This window comes from Macrosteles quadrilineatus, unplaced genomic scaffold, assembly GCF_028750875.1.
Source record: "Macrosteles quadrilineatus isolate MER2022 unplaced genomic scaffold, UCM_ALF_1.0 Scaffold_7__1_contigs__length_78375512, whole genome shotgun sequence".
Lineage (NCBI taxonomy): Eukaryota > Metazoa > Arthropoda > Insecta > Hemiptera > Cicadellidae > Macrosteles > Macrosteles quadrilineatus.
The window spans coordinates 18,630,153-18,652,131 of NW_026542600.1; the positions used below are offsets into that span (position 1 = coordinate 18,630,153).

Genomic DNA, 21,979 nt, shown 5'->3' on the forward strand with positions numbered 1-21,979 from the left:
TCTGTGTATTACGATAAGTTAATGAAGTTGGTAGGAAAAATATTGTGTGTATTATGAGCACAAACAGTAATTGCCATTCTCAAAATGTATGGTCACACACATACTTTGGTCTCTTCAACCAGTCTAAGGTTATATGTATGCAATGATGAGCACCAGGCTCTATAACTTGATTTGGCTCGCATTACTCCAATATTATAGCTTGAAGTCAGTTGGTTAGTTTATATATGTTAAACTTACAATATAATATTATTTTCCTACTAAAATTCAGGATACTTTCAGGAGGATACACTGTTGCTGATAGGCCCTGAAGAAATGATGAAGCACCAGCCCAAACAATACTGACAAAATAATACTTCTTATGTTAGCTCAATATCTAACAAAAAATTACTTTCTTTTCGCTATGCAATAAGTGTTACAATTGATGTAACATCTCTGGAAGTATGTAAATTAGTATATTGTGCCTATATTGATTCTATAATAAGGTATGGTATAGTACTCTGGGGATCCAGTCCCAAAACAAAAAAGCTTCTTAACGCACAAAAATCAATTGTACGTACCATGGTTAAAGTATCAAAGAAAAACAGTTCTACACCTCATTTTAAAAGATTAGGGATTTTAACCATCACAAGTATGTACATTTTTGAAATAGTTAAGCTATTAATTAACAATATAGATAATTTTGAAGAGTTTAAATTTACACATAACTATTCCACACGTCAGAAACATTTATATCAATTCCCAATACATAGACTAACTCTTTTTGAACGTACACCAAAATACATGGCTATAAAAATTTTTAATAAACTTCCAAAAAGAATCACCAACAATCCAAATAAACGGTATCAGCATTCTGACACATACTTTCTCCCATAAGTTTGTCAACAACCTTTATCATGTGTAAGCGGTGAGAGTAAATATACGGAAATGGGATTTGTACAATTTTGTTCAGAACTTAAAGGAATATAACATGTTAAATTTTTATCAAAATCGTTCGGGCCATTTTTGGGAAAATCCGATTTTTCTGTTATTTAATGGGGGTTTTATGGGAAAATGACATAATTTACAATAACTTTTGAACCATAATTTTTGCAGAAATGGGATTTGTACAATTTTGTTCAGAATTTAAAGGAATATAACATGCTAAATTTTGATCAAAATTGTTCGGGCCATTTTTGGGAAAATCCGATTTTCTGTTATTTAATGGGGGTTTTATGGGAAAATGACATAATTTACAATAACTTTTGAACCGTAATTTTTACAGAAATGGGATTTGTACCATTTTATTCAGAATATAAAGGACTATGACATACTAAATTTTTATCAAAATCGTTCGGGCCATTTTTGGGAAAATCCTATTTTTCCGTTTTTTATGGGGTTTTATGGGAAAATCCCTATTAAAAATAAAAATTTCTAAAAAATTTAAAAAAAACCATCAAAATTGTAAGGACTATAACATACTATGTTAAATCAAAACCGTATTTTTTCTAAAATCCTATTTTTCGTTATTTTATGGGGTTTTTATGGGAAAATAACATATTTGACCATAACTTTTGAACCGTAATTTTTACAGGTATGGGATTTGTACCATTTTATTCAGCATTTAAAGGGCTACAACATACTAAATTTTTATCAAAATCGTTCGGGCCATTTTTGAGAAAATCCGATTTTTCCGGTTTTTTATGGGTTTTTATGGGAAAATCCCCATAAAAAATCAAAATTTCAAAAAAATGAAAAAAACGCCTGGAGATACCATAGATTAGAACCTACATACCAAATTTCATCGAAATCGGACCACAGGTGTAGTCTCTAGCTCTGTACACATCCAGACACACAGACACACACACACACACACACACACAGACATCACTTCGAAAACCACTTTTTTGGGTCCAGGGGGACCCAAAACGAATATATCCACTCAAAACTCAAACTCGAAAATTTTGACGAAAACAATACTTTCTCCATATACTATGGTATAGGGGGAGAAAGTAAAAACATACTCCTAGAAAAATTACATGAGTTATTAATTGAAAAGGCATATTATAAAATAGAAGATTTCTATTCTGATGTTTTCTAAACGGACAGGAATTAGGTTAATTTTGTAAACTAAATTCACTTTGAATACATACCTGATGGCTTTCATTGATTTTAGCAGGATTTTATCTTATTTGTTGTTTTTTATAATGGTAACTTTTACTTGATGTCAGTAGTAATAATTTTGAGTTGTGTGAATTTATTAGTTATAGTATTTTTTTAAATTTTTATTTTTGACGACACTCCTGTCTTTGTACATTGTACTATGTAAGATGTTATGAGTGAATAAAGAATTTGAATTTGAATACTTGTACTTAGAACGTTGCGACATACCGGTACCACAGCAGTAGCATGCGCATACCATGGGTTGGAAAGCACTGTTATAGAATACTTTAACATAAACTTCAGTGACCAGAACCCCTGGTCCCTGGTTTGGTATCTAATTCATACACAAGGATAAACAGTACAATTCAATGTATGCTTTGCAAGTTGAAAATTGACTTACTCCTGTAGCCAATGCCGAGGTGAGCGTTCAGCACTGTTAGTGTGTAGTGAGGAGGCAGTGATGCTTTGCAGATTGCTGTGATAAATGCATCCCTGGGAGTCTGAAGGTCCAGCCTTCCACAGATGCTGGCAAATGTTTGAATCGCCTTCAATACGTTCTCTGAAGTAGTCTCATCAGTGCTGTGTACAATCAAGCACAACATGGATTAACTGAGTATTCAAACAAAAATGTTAAGCTTTGTAATATTTACTACAAGGGCTATCCAGAAAGTAGATTACGTTTTTTTTCTATATCCGCTAGGGCTTCCGCTGTACTCTGTTGAGTTACTGTGACAGATTAAAATGTCTGTGGTAATTGAAAATGCCGCGAACTGTGAAGTGCGTGCAAAAAATCGTGCAACAAACTTCGCAAAATTTGTGGAAACCCCATAGAGAATTCTGTTATTGTGAACTTTCAAGTTTTACGGACATCGGCATAGACTTTTTCGACAAGTTCGGCAGTCACAATGCTGGGTCTTCCAATTCGCTCTTCGTCTTGAACGTTAGTTCGGCCATTTTTAAATTTGATGACCCACTGACGAACTCCACCTTCAGTAATAATGTTTTCCCCATAAACTTCACAAAGTTGCCGATAGATTTCTATAAGTCATAAGTTAAAACCTTATAACTGCACACAATTCACAGTTCGTGGCATTTTCAATTAACACAGACATTTTAAACTGTCACAGTAACTCAACGGAGTAAAGCAGAAACCTCTTACTAGCACGGCTAGACGCCGACTGAGCTACATAACAAACTAACACCAAGATGGTCGCGCTAGCCCCGCTCCTAGCGGATACAGACAAAAACGTAATCTACTTCCTGGATAGCCCTCGTACTTTTAACTCAAAACTTAACCAGAGTCTTGCTAATCCAAACCCTGCCACTCGAAATATCCAGCTATTCCGAACAACCTGTTATGAGACAATTTTATTATGTTCAAACTAAAAACCAAAGACAAAGCTATGTGTTTTAAAATACTAATCCAGGAGTCAAGACAACTTAGAAACCGTGCATTGTATGTGAATTTTAATACTGGAAAAAGTCCTTGAATTGAACGTGAATTTTCTTTGGAACTAGAAAATTTGGAGTAATTGCCTATGCTTGAACGTCTATTTATTTAACAGCTTTTTGTTAGTCTTTGTTAACTAAGTACACAATGATCACAGTTAATAATCTTGGGATATTTCAGTCATCTCAGAAGATCACAGTGTCGCCGTGGTCACTATATTTTGCTGTGGCTACAAGAAACAATTGCGGTGTTCTCATAATAACCAATGTAATATATGGCCATTAGGGTAGGGCGTATCTCATTGGAGGGGCAGGCCTTGTGGAGCACAGTCGTCCGTTATTTATTAGACTTAAAATACTCACTGTTGTAAATTTGTATATTCTTTGTTTATTAATGCATATAAAAATGAACCTACAAGAATTTGTCCCAAGAGGAGCATACACAACCACAACACAAGAGGGAATGTGAGACTTGATATTCCATTGCACAATTAGCCAAAACTGGGTCATCTCACAAAATTAACTGCATTCGATTTTTTAATAAACTTCCTTCATATGCTAGAACTGCACCAGTCAATGTTTTCAAGAAGAAAATTCACAATTGACTATTAAAAAATCTGTTTTATTGTTTAACTGAGATTTAGATTGTCCTTTGATCCTAGATTGATTTGTAGATAGAATTTACCAAGAAATGCTGTTGTTATTGTCAGTAGTATTACATAGGTTTATGAAAACGTAGCTCTTCACGAACCGTTGTGGAATGTTCCCGTTTGACTAATGATTAGTAGTAAACCCAGGCCTAATATTTATCAATGTCATGTACCATGGTTTAGTTTAGTGTTATGTATTCTTTGTTTGTGACACGCCTGAAAACGTCACAAGTGTATTAAGGCCCTGAAAAAGGTCACAATTATGGCTTGATAGAAGCTGAAACTGGGTTTATTCAATACAAGGAAAATTCAGAGCTGTGACAGAAAATTTGGTACAAACATTTTATAATTCCCATAAGCTATTGCATAATCCCATTGTCAACTGATATGGTAGGCCTAACTAAATGAGTTGGGAGGTTAACAACCTTTTTGCCACACTTCACTGTTTTAACAAAACCTTCCACGAAAGAATTAAGTCTGAAAAACTGCTGTTTGCCGCCTGTCTCACCAAATAGGGTTTGATTACATACTACTATACGGCAATGAGTTGTTATTGGACACAAGCTGATTAAATTTGGCAATAAGTGGTTCTAAACAAAAACATAACCTTTCTTAAAGGTTATGCGTAGTGAATGTTAGTCCTTTAATCGGTGGGAATACATAACGGATTTGTACAGTTTTTTTTTTCTTTTCTTTTATTGTTAGGTAAGTTTAAAGTAGTATGGAGAAACATTTTGTACGTCACTCGTCCAAAATGTGTACTTGTATGGTAATCCTGAACAGCCACACTCGTCCGGTAAACATCTATTTCAGGATTAGTAGCGTAATGTACTATTACAGCACAACTATGAATTGTGTGTTTGTGCAAATCGTTGACATTCAACTGGGGAATGGTCCTGGATCATTGATGTGAATATGAGTACGAAGCTAAGTGAATGATTCCCCTCTGAAAGATTTACTAGGTAGGATATCTCAACTCTACAATTCTACAGTCCAAATAAAGTTCTGTCAACTTTGATTCGGGAGCTAGATTTATTTCTCTTTGCAACAACATGACTAGTTGTTTCTATAAATTATTTGTTTGAAGATTTTAATGAATTTGCATAGGCTGCATGGTATACATTTATACAAGGGGTTGGTGAACAGTAGTATAATTAAGCTTATGAGCTTAATAAATATTGTTAATGTTGACAAATACTTTACCTTGCATCAATGAGAGGACTAAGAGCTGCAAGTAAACCGCACCAACTGGAGTTGATCAGTTGAACATGAAGACGAGTGTCTGCCTCTGATCCATCCGTCACTTTCCCCCCTTCACCTTCCTCAGTGTTGACTAGCATGGATATGCTTCTGATGATGTCCATTAAACAAGCATAGGCCACTGAAATGCCGTAACCATCAGGGATGGCTGGTGGCTCTATTTTATCCATCATTTCCAAGCTGAAATCAGAATTGTAAGGCTATTAATTACAGAAATGGGTCTTTTATCACATAAGCATATGCAGATGAAATATGAGAGAATTTATTTTAAAAATACCTTGTAAAATTTTGAACTCTACCTGTACCCATAGACTTATCTCTGTGAAGTTGGGGGTGGTTTAGTAAACGCTTAAAAAAGATATAGTTAACATATCTTTTGGTACAATTTAGTGGTTGATGTATACTTGGTTCATCTGAGAAGTTTTGGTATGTTAAGGTACGAATCAACGACGACAGGACGAGCCTGATAAAGCCTGGTTTGCGACACTTGGCACTCGCAATTGAGATTCAATGAATTACTTAAGCACCAGTGGTTAGCGACGTGGCTACCACACTGCAAAACGCTGTGACATGTTGGACACATCAAACCATGTTGAATGGTTAAGGTGTATTTCTTACAACTAGGGGTCTGCGGTACAGAAAATTTAAGGTCGGTACGGTTCGGTACGGTACAATATTTTGTACCTCGGTTCTCGGTACATAATCGGTACGGTACGCGGCTACCCGTATTTTTGCGGTTTCCTTCTCAGAACTGTATTAAAACCATTATTTTTAACTATAATACATTGACATTACTATGCCACTTCTATATATAGACTCGTCCCCTGTGACGTCACCACCTGGGGATTCCCCAGTCCCGTGACCGCGAACTTGGCTCTTGGGGCAGTGTCCGTAAAACTGTTTAAAAACGCTTATATCTCGAAAACGGCTTGAGATACGGCAAAACGGTTGAAATTCTGGCACACATAGTGGGTGTCAACTTTTGATTATAAACAATATTACAACATTAAAAAATCAAAAGTAAAAAAAAAAATTTAACATTATTTTATATGGGTAGGCTACAAATAAAAGTTACCATGAAAAATCGTCTAAGTCCGTAAACTGTCTAAAAACGCTTATATCTCGAAAACGGCTTGAGATACGGCAAAACGGTTGAAATTCTGGCACACATAGTGGGTGTCAACTTTTGATTATAAACAATATTACAACATTAAAAAATCAAAAAGTAAAAAAAAATTTAACATTATTTTATATGGGTAGCGCGTAATTAGGAAAATAAAAAACATTTAAGCCTTAAACAGCCACATCTAACAATGTAAGACAAGATACAGAACATGCAATGACATAATTTGAGACCGAGTAGGCTTGCATAACAACGAAAAAAGAATTATGCAAACAACAAATATGCTTGTGGTTTCTCAATAGAAAGATAAAATATTTATATAACAAATATTTTAACTTATAAATAAGATTGTAGATTAGATTGGTTACAAGTTTAATATGTAGCACCTAGCCAGCGGCAAATTGAATATTCAAGAAAATACTGACTGAGTTAGAGATAACATTTAACAGTCATCATAAAACTATTATTTTTATGATAAAATAGAATTGGGGAAAGTCGTAAAGATATAAAATTGATAAAACTCAACAGTTCTTGGAAGTACTTGAATACAACAATTATTGTCGAGATAAAATGTAATTGTCGTGATAAAATGTTAATGGATTTGGGACTGCTAATGGGTTTTTTATTGCATCATCACCCCAGTAATAAATTATGAAGATCGTAAATAAACATCTGATAAGACTTTTGATAAGACTTTTATGTGCTCGGAACCAACTGTCCGTTGACTACGATAGTAAACTGAAAGTAATTTATTATTATAATAGGCTGTACCGAACCGAATTTGTACCGTGTAAAATGCTGTACCGAACCGATGACGGTAATTAAGCTTGTACCGTACCGTACCGACTTTTTCGGTGCACCGCAGACCCCTACTTACAACTGAATACAGCAGACACTCACTAATCTGGCCTGTTTGAGATCGAACATCTACTAACAACAGCCATTATTGTGAGACTAGAGGAAATACCACTAAATATAAAGCGTCAAAAAAAGAAGAAAAAAAGGCTGGATAGTAGGCCATCATTCCACCTTTTATGTGCTTTCTCCTATTTTAGTAGTGATATAAAACAGTAAAAATTAAACAACGTTGCTCCTACTATGCCCCTTGTAGCTTGCACAAGTGTAATAGACATCCAGTGACTTTGCCTGACAACTGCCAAAAATTGCTTTAAAACAGCATACATGAAAATTGGTTAAACCTTTTAAGACATATACCACATTCAGCTCCCATATAGGAAATATGCAAATACCATAGATCTCATGGTAAGACCTAGCCCTGGGACCGATTTACTGTATTGAGGACCTCAGAGCCAAAAACACCCTCTGTACAACTGAGTAGTACTTAGATATGTTTGCGCTTACTATGTAGATTTGGCTTGTCCACTAGGAAAGGTGATGACCACAGGTAGCCAGACCCCTCTGGAGAAGAACCCTGGCTGAGGAGAGACCCCTGGGCCTACAGGCATCCCTGCAAGTAGTGCTGGGGGTTGGCCTTGGGCATTACTGATGTTACCTGCACACAACAGTTCACAACATATCAGAGCAAGATCTAAAAGTACACAATTTTTGGGGGATAAAAGTTTTTTCGAACTTAAGGCAGGATTTCTAAGTAGGGATTTTTTCATGATGCAAAATATTAAAGGGCATGTAAAGAGCATGGATAGGCCACTCATCCTACAATATTTCATCATTGAGTGATAAAAACAATGTGCAATTAATTTTGTGTAATGTTTCTACCCCTTTTGAATCCTTTTAGCTAAAAGACTGAGACAAAGATAATTTTGCCACAGTTGCTGGAGATACTCACAAATAGTCTGATATCAAAAGCTTCCAGAGAAAAAAGGCTTCATCACATTTATCTTCAATAATGTTTAATAGTGTGACTTACAAATTTGTATAGTTCTATTAAGCTTTTGTTACCTCTAGGCCTACGTTAACGAAGAAATGTCTAAAATATATTATATTTCTAACATCTTATTTTTTGTTCTAGTTACTATATTTATTATTTAGTTATTAAATAGGTATTCACAATGTAGAATGTAATTTGTTTGTACTGAAACCACCTTAAAAGTACACCTACAAATATTTTGTTTCCCAATACAGAAATTACTTTATCACTATAGCATTCCGTAATCAAAAGACAAAAGCATTCTTTCCCATCCCGTCTCAAAATCAAAATTGCTGGCATGGTTTGAACCATACTTAATTTTTAACTGCGAATGATTCAGAATATGAAAGGAAAACAATAAAAAGGCAGAATGAGAACATGAATTATAATTTACAGTAGTTAATAATTTAACAATTTAAGATGGTACACAAATAAAAACATACTTTTAATCAATCCCTACTTCTTTTTGAACAAATTAAGAAACCATGTGAATTTAGCCTTCATGTTAACTGTCCCAATTTTAGTATTTAGTTTCTACATCATAGTTCTACATCATTTAGTTTCTTCCAAATCATCAAATCTTTTCCCCTCTAGATGCATGATGTGATGTTCCCTAGCCCCAGGTCACAGCCAGAATAAACTCAAAACTGTCCCTCGCCCTACCAAAGCTTTTCAAATTTGTCCCCACTACTTTTCTATGAATTATTGAGTTCTAATTGGTCATGGTTTCCTGTTTTGTTATTGGTAATTGATCGGTAAACTGGTAATTTTCAAGTACAAAATACTTTTACTAGATTAAATTAAATTTGATAATTCATAACTATAAAAAGATATTTGATCGGTACATAATATCTCCACAAATGACAAATGAATTCAATTGGTTTTTTTAACAGGCAAAACAAGAAAAGAACAATAGGTAGGCTACTACCATGAAATAAATAAGTTCTATCTATTACCTCCTAGGGATGATTGGTTCATCAGCTGATTCATGAAGAGGGACTGGACATAGGCTCCCAGGGAGTTGACAATGTCCTGGAAGATATTGGTCGTGTGGGTCTTGAGGTCGTAACACTCACAGAAGGCGTTGAGTAGTTCTGGTTGTACAACTAGTTTGTGTAGCACCTCCAGAGCGAGAGAACGCTGCCACATGGGCTTGTCTGGGTCCAGGAACTTGACTATCAGCGAGAGGAAGATCTCACACTCTGTTATCTGAGACAGATAAAAGACAATGAGTTTTGTTATAGGAAGTATACATCTCTGAACACAACTCTCTTCCCAATAAATGAAAACTAAAAACTAACACCATTTTGTACTTGGTTGAGATAGGGACCTATAGTTTTTGCCGATATTCTTGTTGATGTCTTTTAAAAAGAGGTGTCACTTGATGGGGTATTATATCCAAAAATTTTGAGCTACTTCCAAAATCACCCCGTTTTGGTGTCCCAGGCAAAAGTGCCTTACCGGCCAAAAAGTACTTTTTAGTTTCTTGTTGCGGTAATGCTGAGTTTAGTTTTCCTGGCACAGCTCATTAAAAACCAGATAATGGATTCTGATGACAACTTTTGGGGTCTCTTGGACTGATAAAAAATTAAAATGGTTACCATTCTGCAATGTGTTAAAATAGAGATTTCTTATTTTTGTTGTTATTCTTTTTAACTGATAGTCTTTTTAAATGAGGTGTCACTTTACGGAATTCCCCCCAAAATATCAAATATTCTATTTCAGGGTTTCAGGAAAAATTAATATCAACAGCAAAGTGTACTGTCATTACATATAGAGGCGTGCAGGGTTTGGTTTTCCTGGTGTAACCCATTAACACGTAATGTAATAGAGGTGCACATACATGTTTCCCAAACCTATTTAATGAAACTATCAGTTTTAATTCTAAAATGGACAACAAAACCCTTCAATAGAATCAAGTTTTGAGAAATTAAGTAAATTGAAACAATTTAGGATGATAGCCAACTTTTTTTTCAAATTAAGTATTGAAAACTGTAACTATCAGGACTAATTGTGGTCCAAGTCATCCAGATGAATAACAGTCCAAATTAAATTAAATAATCTTCAGACAAAGAATAAAATGAAAATACCCCCGCCGCAGCAAACCTTCAAACTAAGAAAATGTCCATTTACCTGGCTGGATTTATACTAAAATATTCCATGAAAATTGTCAGATTTCCTATTTAAATTACATTAACTTTAACGAGTACCTAGGTTTGCTGCTACAGGAAAGATGTGTTTTTATTGAAATTTGGATAGCTTAGTATGAAATAAACAAAATTGCCAAATTTGATCGATATATATCCATAAACAAGCAAACTACAACAGTTTATTTATTCTTCATAAGAATAACATGTTAGTTTTTAATTTAAAGTTTTTTAAATTATCTCCATAACCGTTAGGCATACAATAACGCTTCAATATACAAAATTATTTATTTTTTAAGCTCTACAAAATGAATTAAAAGAACCATGAAAGAAATTTTAAAATTATATCATGTTAGAGTCAAAAAACTAATTTTTACCCCATAAAACCCCCATAAAGGAGTAGGTACATAATCTTTAATGTAAGCATAGGTTGATATGCACATCATTTTAAAGGGTTAGTCAAGTGGAGTTCATTGCCGGAAACCGCGTCTCAAAAGGTTCATCCGTTACAAAATGGCGGCTGTTCAAAGTTCTTGTGGAATATACCTGCACAGGCCTTAGTATTGGTAAATACTGGTAAATAATGAAATTGTATTTTAAAGTCAACTAGCTCATAGACTAAGTTTATTCAATCTTCAAAACAAATTTAACTGGGTTTCAGATTTCCTGGCTAATGTTGAATATGAGTATTTACCAAAACTAAGGCATGTGCAGGTATATTCCACAAGAACTTTGGACTGCCGCCATTTTGTAACGGATGAACCTTTTGAGACGCGGTTTCCGGCAATGAACTCCACTTGACTAACCCTTTAAAATGATGTGCATATCAACCTATGCTTACATTAAAGATAATGTACCGTACCTACTCTTCTTGGGCCCCTAGGGAAGGTAAACAAATGATAATGCTTGCAAAAAGTAGTTTTCATACATATAAGTTGATGTGAAAGTTTGAATATTCTAACGAAAGATATCAAGCCGTTTCCAGACTTTTTTGTCACCCTGTATATATGAATTCAAACAGATGGTGTTTTTGGCTTCTAGGGACCCCAAAAGGAAAAAGTAAATTGGTCCCGGGTCTAGGTCTTACCATGAGACCTATGGTAATAGCTTATTCCCTATATGGAAAATTCGCTAAAGGGAAGTGCTATTTTGGAACCTTTTAGGTACTTCTGGAATGTAAACAAACTCCTTTCATAGAAAAATACTACACCTTTACACTCTCACACAGTGACAATTCTGTCTACTAAAGAGCATGCTGAGCAACAAAACTGTATTTTACAAGATGCAAACCAAACATCTGACAAAAGACTGCTTGGATAAAGCAACTTATCGACTGAGGGGCATCGAGTCAAATGTCTAGTACCAATGCTAGTCAAATGTCTTACGGCATTTTAAACCCGTTTTAATATCCGGTCCCAATTAATCCCGATGATTGGAGTTCTACTGTAATAGGTGTTGACTTACCAGTAGACTATGGTACTTCTGTATAAGTACAGACACTACTCGTAAAAGGCGAACACTGATGGGGAAATACGGTTTGTCATGTGGCGTTGCCTGTTGTACGCTTGCTGGCATTGAGTTGCGGTATTTAATATTTGGAGAAAACAACTTAATCACCAATGCACACACTCTCTCCTTCAGAAGAAAACTGAACTCCGGGTGCTGAAACATGCCAAAATACTTAGTTAAAAGATCATGTTAAGATGAGCTTTTGTTATTTAAGAAATTATTAAAAATATTTTTTTTACATATCACAAAAAATTGAGTTTTTACAATTGATCTGGCTCCAAAAACCAAAACACAAGGTAAACATCTTTTGTACTTCAATAAGAGTCATAATAACAAACAAGATTTATTGAAGCCATTAAACATAACATTTTGTAATAGGCATTGTAACAATAGTACTTAAAAATAGTATCACATATCAGTTATAAATTTCAATACATACAACACCCTATTTAGATTCCAAACATGAAATGTCACTATGTAAACATTCTTCCTGAATGTAGAAAGCTTTTGATTTTAAAAACTCAGTAATCTTAAAAGTGGTTTAAGAAAACAAGTGTGTAGCTTGTTGAAGAAAATATGTCGGATGAAAAAATGGTCATTTAAAGAATTTGAAAGTCGGATTCTTATGATGATAACTGTAATTAATTGTTATATTCTGGATCAAAATTCTTAAAATTATGGGGGATGACAAATAAAAAGATAATTTTTGAAAAATAATATACAACCCATCAAGTCTTATTGGTTAGCAATTTTCAAACAGTTACTACTCTGCAAATCATTAAGACTTTTTTAAGGTACTTATTGGTTTAACCAAATACAAAAGGACTATTTTTTTTTTGGCAGGATAGAATATAGATATAGATTATAAAGATTTGTGTCTAATAAGAAGCTGTAAGCGCTTGAAACAAAGTTTTGACAAAACAAGAACAGAAAAAAGTATGTTCTTGAAACAAACTGTTTGGCTTGCTAAACACCCTTTCTACAGCTAGGATATATTTTGTATCCAATATATTGTCCCCCAGACAAAAAACAAAAATGTGTTTTTTGGTGGTTGTTCATGTAGATGTAAATAAGGGCTAGAAAAATTCTTACCCAGTTATAAGCTTCATTATTCAATTGCATGTAACCTCAATTAAAATAGTTATCGAAAATAAAGGTTAATCAGGGTTTTTCACCTGAGGATGTTGTGTATTGTTTTTTACAATCGTGATGGAAAATGTCCGCAATAAACCTTTGAACAACAATAAAGGTTAGTCTGTCTTCAGAGCATTTTTATTGCAGCCTTATTAAATTTTGTATACATGTCTCTTAAATATACATTGGTTAATCATAGTTAACTTGGATGCCAAATTAGTGCCTTGCCAATTGACTGTCTTGATGATATCTATCTGAGTGGTTTTGATTTAGAAGGGAGAGCTCTCTAAGAGTCAACAAAATCTATTGGTACATATGTTATTTAAATAAATACAGTCCAACCTCAGTATAACGAATCTGAAAGGACCGAACTGAATATTCGTTATATCAAGGATTTTGTTAAAACGAGGTTCGTTATATAGAGGTTAGGTTTGCAGGAATTTCGTTAAGTCGAGGTTCAGAACCAGTGTCGGCCAATATAGATCGGGATTTGACCTCATTAAAATACAATCAAACTAGCATAGGCTACAATACTTTACAGTACTGTGTTTACATTGTACAGTAGAGCCTAAATTATCCGGCATAATAAAGGGGAAGGATCTTGAATATTGCGCAATCATGAAAATGGCATTGACCTTGGTACAGGTTAAAAGACACCTTGGTACAGGTATCGTGGTTTAAAATCATAGCTTGTTCTAACCCTCCTAAATCCTAGCCAAACACTGTATTGCGTAGTCATAAACCATGTAAAGAACAAAACAAAACAGTAGAAAGTTTTGTAAGCTACTGCTCGCGATAGGCCGGTAGGCTACTTACAGTACAGTACTGATTTATCACAACAGAGGAATGTCAATAATAATCATTAACTATAGTATTGGTGTTGCTAGTTGAAACAAATCGTATTGAAAACAATCAATTATTAGATAAGTCATTATAAAAGTGTATAATCATAGCCAACTTAAGGATAATAAAAACCCTCGTAAAAGGAATGTTAAAATAACGATGTTGCTATTCTTTCTCTTTGGTTTTGTTTTTATATTATTTCTTAGGTTTCTCTTTATCCAAAAATTGTACAATTCACCATAGTTATCCCATATCGCCCAATCACAGCTTACTAAAAATTACGTCGTCATCAGTCCTCAGTGAATGAAATCAGTTCTCAGTTGCAACATAGCGCGCGCAGCGACGGCAGACAAAGATGTAAAACGGAGCAGACGAATGTTAGCGCAAGCGATGACGTGACCTTTCCACTTAATTTGATAAAGAAACATATTTTCCCAAAACAATAATTGGGTGGGGGATTTGTTATATCGAGGGAAAGACGTAGACAATTCGTTATGCAGAGGTTAAATTCGCAATGTAGAGGTTCTGACAATGATAAATTCGTTATATTGAGGTGTATTATTTTAGCCGAAATCATGAAAAATTCGTTAAATCAAGGTCGTTGTTATGGTTTGTTCGTTATGTAGAGGTAAAATATACATTGTGTCTTATGGAGAGTTCTAGGGGATTAAAAAATATTCGTTATATCAAGGAATTCGTTATATCGAGGTTCGTTATATCAAGGCTAGACTGTAATTGATTTGATACAGGGCGAAGAAGTTCTTACCTTGAAGAATACAGAAGAAAAATTTGTGAGAACTGACTCTAGCAGCTCTAAACCGAAGGTCCTTGTCATTTCTGTCATCCCAACCAACCAAAACGGCTGATCTGCATTGACTAGTTGCACTAAATCCTGAAAATGTTCACAATTTTAAGAAAAAACTCATCACTTAGAGCTTTTTAATCAAAGTCTTAAATAGCATTCTTAAACATGTTTATGTTTGACTTTTTATTTGATTGATATTTCTTTACCTTTATTAAAAGAATCAGACCTATTTTGTGTAAAATTATAAACAATGCGGTTCATTATAAAAATGTATTATTCTTATAAACATCATTTTTTAATACTTTTTTTTCTCTTAAAATAATGACAGTTTAAGGAATGTTCATATTTGACATTCATATAACAGGAACATACTTTAAATTATAAAAAAATTGGAAATTATTTAATCTTATTATTAAAGTTTTTTTTTTTTACACAAGAGAAAATGGATAACTTATGGAGCATCGTGTATGACCTAATTTTTATTAAAACATGTTTTTTTAGATTTAAATTTAAGCTTCAATGCTTAAATTAAACTCCCTGAGTTTAGTGGACTAATTAGGCCTAACAAGACATTGAGATACTAGAGTTAGGCTCTTACTTGAAACATTAGGTAAGCATCGCCAGCACAGGGACGTAGGCCTTTTGGGGCAACATTGCGAGGGATCTTGAGCTCCTCAAAGTTGACCTCGACGGCTGGAGTGTCCTGCGTCTTGAAATGTTCATCCTCGGCAATGACTCGTTCAAACACCAGAGAAACCAACTGTCTCACAGTGGCCCCTGCTGTGTTTATCGTTGTGGAGTCTTTGGTGAAGTGAAGGCGGAAGCACAGGACTAAATTCTATAACAGAATTTAACTGATTTTTTGTAAAACAGTTATAGACCATAGTACCATATATACATAATAAGTTAATAATATTTTTATTGTTAACAAAAAATGTATGGTCTAGAAACTTTTCAAGCGATCTTCAAATCTATCTAGTTCAAACACTTACTAATTCTCAAAATCAATAGTAAATTCGTATAAGCTACAGAGTCGGTATACAAAAAAACATATATACATGAGTGTAGCAAGTTACTATTTGAAACGTAGATGCAACTAGGCTTAGTAGCAGCTACACTTAACCTTTGCTTGGTTCGTTACAGGCTGATTGTAACTTTGCTACCTAAAAGTAGCAGTTGTTTATACACTTACAGTAGAGCGCTGATTATCCGAATGCCTGTCATCTAAAACGTTGGTTGGCTGAAATCGCTGGCACGGTAGATTCAAATTTACTGCCATGCCAACATTACAAATGTGGCCCAGGAGCAAGAGCGCACATGGCGCAAAGCTTTGCGGGAAACAATGATAGTGCTGTCATGTAGGCCCTACATGTATACACATAATTTCACATTGTGTAAGTGACATCAGCGATCGTTGTTTTAAGTATGTGATGTTTTTGGTTTGCATTTTGATTTACAGTGGGTTAGAGCAATGTCAGCAAAAATAAAACAGGTTGTACTTAGTATATCTGACAAATTTAAAATATTAGATCAGCTGAAAAACTATACAAGTGGTTCAAGCTTAGCTTGTGAGTTTATTGTTGGGAACTCGACAATCATGTACTGCTATGCTTTATTGCTAGATGTGCAGTTACTAAAGACAATCATCAGATATGCCGATCTCGGCAATATCATGGTAGTAACAGTATTCTAAAGCTTATACAATGATCGTATATGTTGTTTGTAGCTAAATTTTTATAATTTTTTCCATGCTTGAAGGATTTTATGTATGCTTGCGATGAATTTTTCCTGTACTGAAAAATATTATGTGCACAGTTGCAAACGTTTGCCTAGGATAGCTCAGCATACAATGGCTGGGTTAAGTTTCAGGGTATGCGATAAGGGAACCACTGGGCCAAAAGCCGGGTCTAACCGGTATAGGGCTGGCTCATACACGGGCAGCGGGCACTGTGAACAATTAAAAACCAGTCACCAAACAATTGTGCAATAATCACCACCAGACCTAGGCCGATTTCCACTCTCCTACGGGGTCGTTGCTGACCACGCAACTCGGACTTAATGCCCAGAGTGCCTAAAATCATGTAAGTGACAAGACAACTTGCCAATAAAAACCACAACGAACGTTATTACCAGGCGGGGTCTAATCCAATACACAACTCTAATATGCCCAAGCTAACAATCATACAGTAGTTTCACTCACTATAGGCTACAATAATACCAAATAATAAAAAATTATACTTTTAGGCAGAGTGACTTAACAACTAGTTGCCATTTTAGCTGTATGGGCTATTAATTAACAGCTGTGTCTAAGGAATATGTCGGACTTAGTCACGAACAAGACTACAAGATCACGCCACTCATCGTACACTCATCTCCTTTCATGGCTTAAAATACCTACTTTGTATGGTCGCCATTTCAATTAAAAGTATTAAGTTGCTGGTCTCAATAAATACCAGGCCAAAAGGCAAAACTAAATGCCAGTTGCACTACTACTAAATTATTGAGCTACTTAGTAGCAGTGTATTAAATTTAACACTAAAAAATAGCGGGTAGGCCTACTACAATATCCAAGCTACAAAGATAACGAGTTGGATCCAGAAACAAGCTGTTTGGTAAATTAAAACCATAAAATATTTATTAAGTAAAAACAGTAATACCACTACTGCTGCTATCAACGTGATATTGATTAGGGGAACTTCTATTTACTAGGCTAATTGTAATATATCTACAAGCCTACTGGCCACTTGCGGTCAACTATACACTCCAAATCCGGTAGCCTAGGTCTGTTGGGCCTCAGAGTTACCAGTAAAGCCATTAACTCGTGGCACAAAGCAATATAACTACCAAAAACAAGAAATATATATTATCTGCGGTTTGACACTTGCCCAGAACCAAGAGGAACATATTTCAATATTATTTCTGACACCTGTAAATCCTAGCTACCATCAGGATTAGACCAGCACGGTTACAAACAGACCAATAAAATCAGAGATTAATATTACTAATAATAAATATCAACTCTTAAACCAAAATATAAGGGACGTTGTCACTCACCACTAGTGGAGTCTGTACCCAACTTAAACTCCAACCACTCTGTATGATTACACTAACGACACTAAAATGTCCACTGTCCACTAACACTCGACGACGTCTCCACCAGACACAAACTCACTGCTCCAAATCCACGATTCGAATTTCTGTTCTAGACTATCCTGAAGTTCCAGGATACCCTAGGCTTATCGGGACCGATGAGCAGGGTCACAGGGTGCTAGCTCGCTTCGCCGCCAACGCTTGCTTACCCAAACAATCGGTGCCCGGCCAAATAACAAAAATATTACCCACTAGGAAAGAAGGCTTGTCACACGCTTGACAAGAAAATATTGTAATTTTAGTTCATGTCCGACTATCTGAAAAATCAATTATCGGAACACCCCTCTGCCTTGATTGTTTTGGATAATCAACGCTCTACTGTAGTTTTAAATCTAAGAGGCGAATTCTAAGCAGTAGTGGCTAGGTTGTTTCTACTGTATTTTTACCCTGGCTAGTGTATCCCCATGTACGACAGTGTTGGTAGTCAACAGCAGCGTGACTGACTGTAGGATCTTGACCTCTTCTGTCCCTGACTCCATCAACATCCACAAGGTATCTGTGATGTATCTTGCTCCCTTCTGGTCCACAACTTGGTTTGTGATCAGCCTTTGGATTATCCCAGGCACATCTACATCAAAGTAAGATGTTAAAACAGGGAATTTCTTTTCCCAGCCAGATGCCCGAACTATACTTCAATCTACATTCAAATCAAATCATTAATTGTTATTAGGCATAACAAAGCAATAGACATGGTCGATATAAAACATATTATGGTAACAAAGATTAGAAACAAGTGATTACACAGTAAACTAGTCAAGAATGGGTTAATAAGCTAATATCACAGACATTTAAAAGGCAACAGTTAAAAAGTTAAAAGTAGGCTATAGGCTAAGTGGAATATACTCCTAAACCATTAAAACCTCGAAACTTAACAACTTTTTACATCAAAATACTCATTAATGCCATAAAAAGAATGTTTAACCAGCCAGTTATATAATCTAAACTTATCTTTCAAAAACAGACTCAGGCAACGCTCTTGTTTCAGAATGCAGTGCATTGAACAACTTTGAACTCATCATTGAGTGGTTACTGTCACATTTACTTTTTCCGTGTGATGGAGTTTTAAGTAGTGAGTCGGATCAAGTTAAATGATAATGGGAATAATTTTTAACAGCCAAGTCTTTTAATTTTGATCTAACATCAAGTAAACACGCACACACACACATTTATATACAGGTTAATGCCAGTAAAAATCTTTGTTGTGGTAAACCAAAGTGTACAATGTGCTTTAAGAGCTAATAGGGTCAATATACTAAGTGCCTTTTTCTGAAAAAAGGAGGAAAAAACATCACTTTTGTTACGACTGTTTCCCCAGAAAATTCTGTGTGCAGTACAGGTCTTAGAAACATAAGATGATATAGTTAATTTTATTTATTTATTTTTTCACTAAACTAAGACCACATTTTGTTGTAATGTTTACAGCTATGTTTATTTTTAAAAGTAAAAATATACCAAACAAACTTGGGTGGAACTAAAACTTATAATCACTAACAAAAAGTCTTTAAAAAATGAATAAAATTAAATCGAATGAAAATTCTGTATTACACAAAACTCATAGAGGACATCAGATTAGGTTGGGTCTCCACACAAACTTGAAAAGAAAATTCACAGGTTTTCAAAGTCCTATTTTCATATTTTTGTAATGTTGATAAGGATGAAGGATCTTAGGCCTAGTTAAGACGGAATCGCAGCGGCACCACAGCACACTAAAGAGAGATCCCAAACACAGACGGAGCAATGTGGGGAGATCACAGCAATGTTCCTAATGTTGCCACGTTTGGTTGACAGACCCTAGCTAGATTGATGTGATTCAGAATTCCCTCAGGGTTAAGATACTGAGAGTTTTCAAGCAGCTTGTTTTTAAGCCAAGCAGAGTCTAAAAGCTTGAGTGATTGAGGACTAAGTCTGAACATAGAGCCAAGTCAAGCTTTAATCTTTGTGATACTATCACAATCGCAAAGTGTCTGTGAAGATTGTGGGAATGAAAATTCCTGATGTCATTGCAATTACTGAAGATGTCTCATCAAACGTGGGAGGTTGACAATTCTGCTGCAAAAACAGGAGAGGAGGCTATAATGATATCTTTTTCTCGCTGGAGCTATTCATCATAAGAGATACTGTAACCGCTATTGAACCCAAAGTCACAAAGTACAGTACCGTGAAATGTAACTGGCTCATCTCAATTTAATGTTTGGTTTAAATATTGAAGTCCCAATCCAGATATTTTTTTAAGAATGACTAAATTCACAAATTATTAATTATGGTTTCAAGCCTTTCATTATTGAGTAGGCCTACTATCTTTGAATTAAGCTGTATTGTGTAGTTATGTGAGTGGATTAAAAGATAAAAACTTGATATAAAAAGAAGGATTAAGTTACGGGGACTGAGTTTAGGTTTTGAAAAAAAAATTTAGTAATTCAGTGAACTTGGGAAGGTCCAAATAGTTGTGATATTTTATTTACAGGTTGAGCTGTCTCCAAAACATTTCTGTTGGATTAATCGGCAATTAATATAAGAATTAAAATATTACAAAATTTCTTTATTGTAACAACACCTCTGAGATCTTACCAAACAGATAATCAACTTCAAACAATATTTCATTTTTACAATTTCAGGCTTTTTAATACTTTTGTCCCTTGTATACACACATTACACAAGTTAACCTAGAAGATTGCACATCAAAATAACATTCAGTAATTGAAAGCATGGTTCAATTTAAGTTGGACACAATGTTATGAGTAGCAAATTTAAGTTGGGATTTACACATTGAACAAGTAGCTAAAAAGGTCACTTTGGGTTTGAATGCGTTGTATAACCTATCCAACCTTTGTGGTCTTGAAACACTAAAAGTTATATAATAATATTCAATTCATTCAAATATAAACTTTGGTATACTGGATTTACAGAGCTACAAGTAAAAGAAACTTAGATAGGCTTTTAATTTTACAAAGCCCAGCAATGAGGAAAATAATTAAATGATGGAGAGACGCCGCCAAGGAGGAGTTCAAAACCTCCCGGAATAATGATTTTATAAAGTGTGCACATTTATGAAGTAGGCCTAATCATGTATTGTAGGCAACATTTGCAGATTGACATCTATTAGGGTAATGCCACTACTACAATACTAGAAATAGGGGTACTATCGCAGCTCCTGTTGATGACTAAACTTATCCTGGATGAAAAAACTACCTATGCTAGAGGTAAATTTTTATTAAACTGCCTAATCAAATTAAGAAAGAAAATAATTTTTTAAATGAAAAATCAAACAGTTTAAGTACCACTTGTTATCACTACCTGTACACACTTTAGAGGAACATATGATATAGCTTATGCCAAATTGGTGTTTTATTTTTTATAGTCACGAAAGTTTCTATTTTAAATTTTCTTTAATTAAGTTTTAGATAAAGTTTTCGACACCATTCCATGAACAACTATGAAATAAAGTAATAAAGACAATTTAATTTGATTTTATAAAAATAAATATTCCAACTTTAGATTAGGGGCCTATTACACTGAAGAAACGTTGTCTTGTTTGAATTAAGTTGGTAATATAAAGTGGTGGTGGTGGTGGGCTTACCTTAACAATCCTTTGATCCTTTGTTTCACATCCCTGAACGACAGGGTACAGGATCTGATTGACCAAGTAGTATATTGGTGTCTGGGGGTTCGAAACTCCATTTCGTAATTTGATGATACCCTCTTCACAAGACTGAAAATGATTATTAAAAATTTATAAAATTTTTAGTTAAGTATTTTATACTTAAAACTACATTTCAATACTTTGCTATTACTTATACTACAATTGCCTTTAATTTTTTTAGCAACATCAATCAACACAGCAAGTGGGTGGTTCAGTCGGTAGCACCTTTGACTTTGGGCCCA

General features: G+C 34.7%; 1 protein-coding gene across 1 annotated transcript in view; it reads right to left on the reverse strand.

Annotated features, from left to right (window-relative positions):
- Positions 1–21,979, reverse strand: part of LOC128998844 (protein MON2 homolog) — a 56,984-nt gene that overhangs the window by 19,078 nt on the left and 15,927 nt on the right. The window contains exons 3-10 of the mRNA XM_054425201.1: positions 18,484–18,665; positions 15,546–15,785; positions 14,909–15,034; positions 12,121–12,318; positions 9,466–9,718; positions 7,984–8,134; positions 5,442–5,678; positions 2,540–2,718 (exon numbers count right to left, since the gene is read on the reverse strand). Of these exons, the coding sequence (XP_054281176.1) occupies positions 2,540–2,718; positions 5,442–5,678; positions 7,984–8,134; positions 9,466–9,718; positions 12,121–12,318; positions 14,909–15,034; positions 15,546–15,785; positions 18,484–18,665 (1,566 nt within the window). The remainder of the gene's footprint in view (positions 1–2,539; positions 2,719–5,441; positions 5,679–7,983; positions 8,135–9,465; positions 9,719–12,120; positions 12,319–14,908; positions 15,035–15,545; positions 15,786–18,483; positions 18,666–21,979) is intronic.